This window comes from Octopus bimaculoides, chromosome 23 (genome assembly GCF_046866305.1).
Source record: "Octopus bimaculoides isolate indiv1 chromosome 23, ASM4686630v1, whole genome shotgun sequence".
In the NCBI taxonomy this organism is placed as follows: Eukaryota; Metazoa; Mollusca; class Cephalopoda; order Octopoda; family Octopodidae; genus Octopus; species Octopus bimaculoides.
The window spans coordinates 32395612-32399621 of record NC_142950.1 but is presented as its reverse complement, the minus strand read 5'-3'; the positions used below and the strand labels follow the sequence as shown (position 1 = coordinate 32399621).

General features: G+C 37.3%; 1 protein-coding gene across 1 annotated transcript; it reads right to left on the bottom strand.

The window, feature by feature from the left end:
- Positions 1–916: 916 nt before the first annotated feature.
- On the bottom strand, positions 917–2999 carry LOC106870409 (phosphopentomutase). Its single transcript, XM_014916464.3, is given in 2 exon segments — positions 917–2134; positions 2137–2999. Coding segments are annotated over 2 exon segments (1809 nt in total). The 5' UTR covers positions 2873–2999; the 3' UTR covers positions 917–1061.
- Positions 3000–4010: the final 1011 nt, after the last annotated feature.

Here is a 4010-nt window from a genome sequence, read left to right as displayed (position 1 = left end):
ATATATATATATATGTTATGTATGTATGTATATGTGTGTATATATGTGTATGTGTGCATATATAATATGTGTGTGTGTATATATATATATATATATATACATACATACACACACACTCACAGAGGCATACTCTAACTTCAGTCGATTTATCCGATTTGACGTCGGTCTTAGCGAACGTTTCAAGCGCATAAAAATAAACAAAACACCTAAGAACCAATAATAAAACATACATGTGAAAATATGTAGAAACCATTTACCGAAAAACCCTTTAGCTAATGAATTTTTTAAAATGATCTTTCATGTTGCATCGTTTTTCGAGTCAAGTCGCATGTTTTGGAATCGATTATCGTATACCTGTCTGTGTATGTACAACTATACATATATACGTATATATAAGTAGTTATACGCATGCACATAAATATGCGCGCATATATATATATATATATATATATATAAATATATATATGTATATACATACACATATATATGTATGTTCGCGCGAAGATAATTATCATTGTATGTTAAAAAAAAAAAATTGAACCAAGGGAAATAACTCATGTACCATAAAGGCGTGGAGTGATAGAAAGGAAGCAAGGTTGTACTGAATGACCACCGAACGCAAAAGATTCTTGAAGAATTTAAAGTTGGAGAAAGAAAACCTAAAGTAGCATTGGTAAGCTAGTTACAAAGAAAAGGGTGGAAGAATAACTCCGATAAGTTACAAATTAAAATTTAAAAAAAAAAAGTAGATGAAAACAAATTAAATTCTCATGATCAATCGAAAATTGGATCTGAACGGGAACAGTGATAAACATGGGACACGGTTTAATCTTACTGGACTTCGGTCATCTAAGTACAGACAATAGGAACCCGTCTGATCAATTAAACATAAAGAAAAATAAGTGTTAACAATAATTTGGGGGACAGCAGTAATTTGCATAATAAAAAAAAAATGTGTATGCGTGAGTGTGTGTGTGCGAACATCATCTATGATATATGTATGGGTACACACATATATAAATACATATATAATATATACACACACAAACATATTTATGGGATTATGTACGAGCAACAAATCCGTATTTTTCAGGTTGATAAAAGTACTTTTCAATGCATTTGACAATATCTTGCAATTCTTTCATGACATCAGCCTTTCCGAGACCCCTGTCAGGCTTGGGACAATGTTCAGTGTAATATTTGATCTTCGGTTCTGTCCCACTGGTCCTTAGGGTCGCTATACAACCGCATTCAAACGTGAAAGTAATGACATGGCTTGACTTACTCGTTGGTAGCAGAGGTACACCGTCCTCGGTGTTACTGTCGTAACCCACAGTTAAATCCCGTATACCGCTGATAGCATAGGGTCCACAACTTTTCGGATGAGTCCCTGTTCCTTGATAGTTTCGAAGATCGGCGAACATTTGGTCAGTGGCCGACGAATCATAACTGAGGAAATATGAATTTATAGACAGGTGGTGGCCGTAAGTGGAGTAGACCTGTTCCAATTGATCATTTAAATTTCTACCTGCCTGGTGAACATAACTGGCCATCTCGGCTATAACAGCTGCAGCACTTACACCGTCTTTGTCAAGAACCTTACTGCCACACATAAAACCTATAGCTTCCTCGAATGCAAACAAAACACATTTACCTTGGTTGATCAGTTTGTAAGATTCGCTGCCCATCCATTTAAAACCCGTTAAAGTTTCCACGAAATTCAAGTTTTCTTTGTTGGCGATAGCTTTCAATATTTTTGAGGAAACAGTACTGGATAACATATAAACATCAGACATAGATTTGTTAGGATGGTTCTCTTTGTAACATTTTACCAACCACCAACCAAACAGGGCCCCCAGTTCGTTTCCAGTAAATATTTTCCATTTGCCGTCTACTTTCTCGGCCACTGCTAGTCGATCGGCGTCAGGATCGTTGGCCAGAATGATGGAACTTTGGTGTTCGTCAGCAGTTTTCATTGCCAGCTTTAAGGCACCCTCCCCTTCTTCTGGGTTAGGGTACTTCACGGTTGGGAAATCAGGGTCGGCTTCCACCTGCTCTTTAACAGGAATTGGTGGACTGAAACCAAATACCTCAAGCGATCGAGATGTGAATGGGTAACCGACTCCGTGCATGCTGTATAAGTGAATTTCAGTGGAGTCTTCTGATTCTGTGTTTTATGAAAGCAGAGACTTTCCAAGTCTTTATTATATTCAGTGTATACGGTTTCGTAAGGATCGCGAACGAGTGGGTTATCTTTCAATACTGAAGTATCCCATGATGTACTCCATGGCTCCAGGTTGTTATCAATGGAATCGGAGAGATATTTTTCATACGGAGATACGATCTGTGCTCCGTTATTCCAGTAGACTTTATACCCATTGTCCTCTTTCGGATTGTGCGACGCTGTCACCATAACGCCACATCGACAGCCATAATAGGAGACAGCATAAGGTACATAGGGGGTGGGGCACATCCTTGAATACAAATAAACGGGCACTCCAGCTCGAACGTAAATATTAGCAACCAACTGTGCAAACCTTAAGCTGTTGTAGCGACCATCGTAACCGACAACTACACCTTTCGCTTTCAATTTCTCACAATCGTCAGCTTCTAGGTAACGAAGTATACCTTGGGTGGCTTGTATGATAATCAGTTCGTTCATATAAGCAAATCCAGCGCCCATCTTCGCACGAAGGCCAGCAGTGCCGAAACTGATGCGTTTCAAAAGACATTTCTTCAGTTCGGCGATGTTTTGTTTTTCTAGAAGATCGTTGATTTCCGAACGAGTTTGTTCGTTCTTATCCCATAACATCCACTGTTCTATTTTGGCGTCCAGCTCTTGGTTTCCAGTAGATTTCTTTTGTTGAGCCATTGTGATGCAACTGCGGGGAGTCAAGTGACGATATATGACAACACAAGTGTTTATAAATCCTTGAACTTTGTAGAAAGAGGAAGAGGTAGAAGTAGTTCAACTACTTACTGGTGTTTAGAGAGAGAGAGAGGAGGAATGAGGGAAAGAGAGAGAGAGAGAGGAGGAATGAGGGAAAGAGAGAGAGAGAGAGGAAGTAGAGAGAGAGAGAGTTGAGATGGAAAGAGTGACTATGTATCAGTGTGCGTGTATACGTACGCAGGTGTGTGCATATGCGTGCGTGCGTGAAAGAATTACGGATGGCTAAATGGACAATAAAAACTGCATTCCGTTTTCTATTGTTTGAAACATGACCCAACCACAGAAATTTACTTAATCTACTAGAAATAATAATTAAATCTCCCGCTAATTACACTTTTAATATGAGCAGGCACCACAACAGCAGATTCGTGTGCGGATAAATTTTTACCGTCTCAATTTTTTTTTTGATTATGATTTTTTTTTAAAGTTAAACAAAGAATATGATCTTCGACTTATTGTTTTGAACACCGGAGATTCTGAATCTGGAAAATTATTCTATTTTATTTTAAAATGTTTTTAATTTATCAAAACAGGAACAATGACAATAATAATAATGATGGCTTCAGATATTTGCGTAAGACCAGAAATTTCGGGAGAGGGGGGTTAAGTCGATTACATCGACCCCAGGGCTCAAGTGGTACTTATTTTATAGACCCTCCAAGGACAAAGGGTAAAGTTTACATGAGCCTGAATAAAATGCCGCTAAGCATTTTTGACCAACGTGCAGTAATATTAATAACAACAGTAATATTAATAAGAACCTCGATACTTAGTTTTAGAACGTCTGTCATGCAAACAGAGAATGTGGGTTCGAATTCTACGAGCAGCATTCGACTTTTCCTATTCAAAGGAGTTTTTTTTTTTTTTTTAGCTCGATATTTATTCGCTATTACTTATAACTTTATCTACTTCGAATTTCCCCGTTCCAAAATAGAATTATTCCATATTTCGTTTATATTTAAAGTGTTTGAACAACATTCATATAATATAATATAATATAATATGATATGATATAATATAATATTAGTTGTTACAGTTTGCAATAATTCAGTGAAGAGGA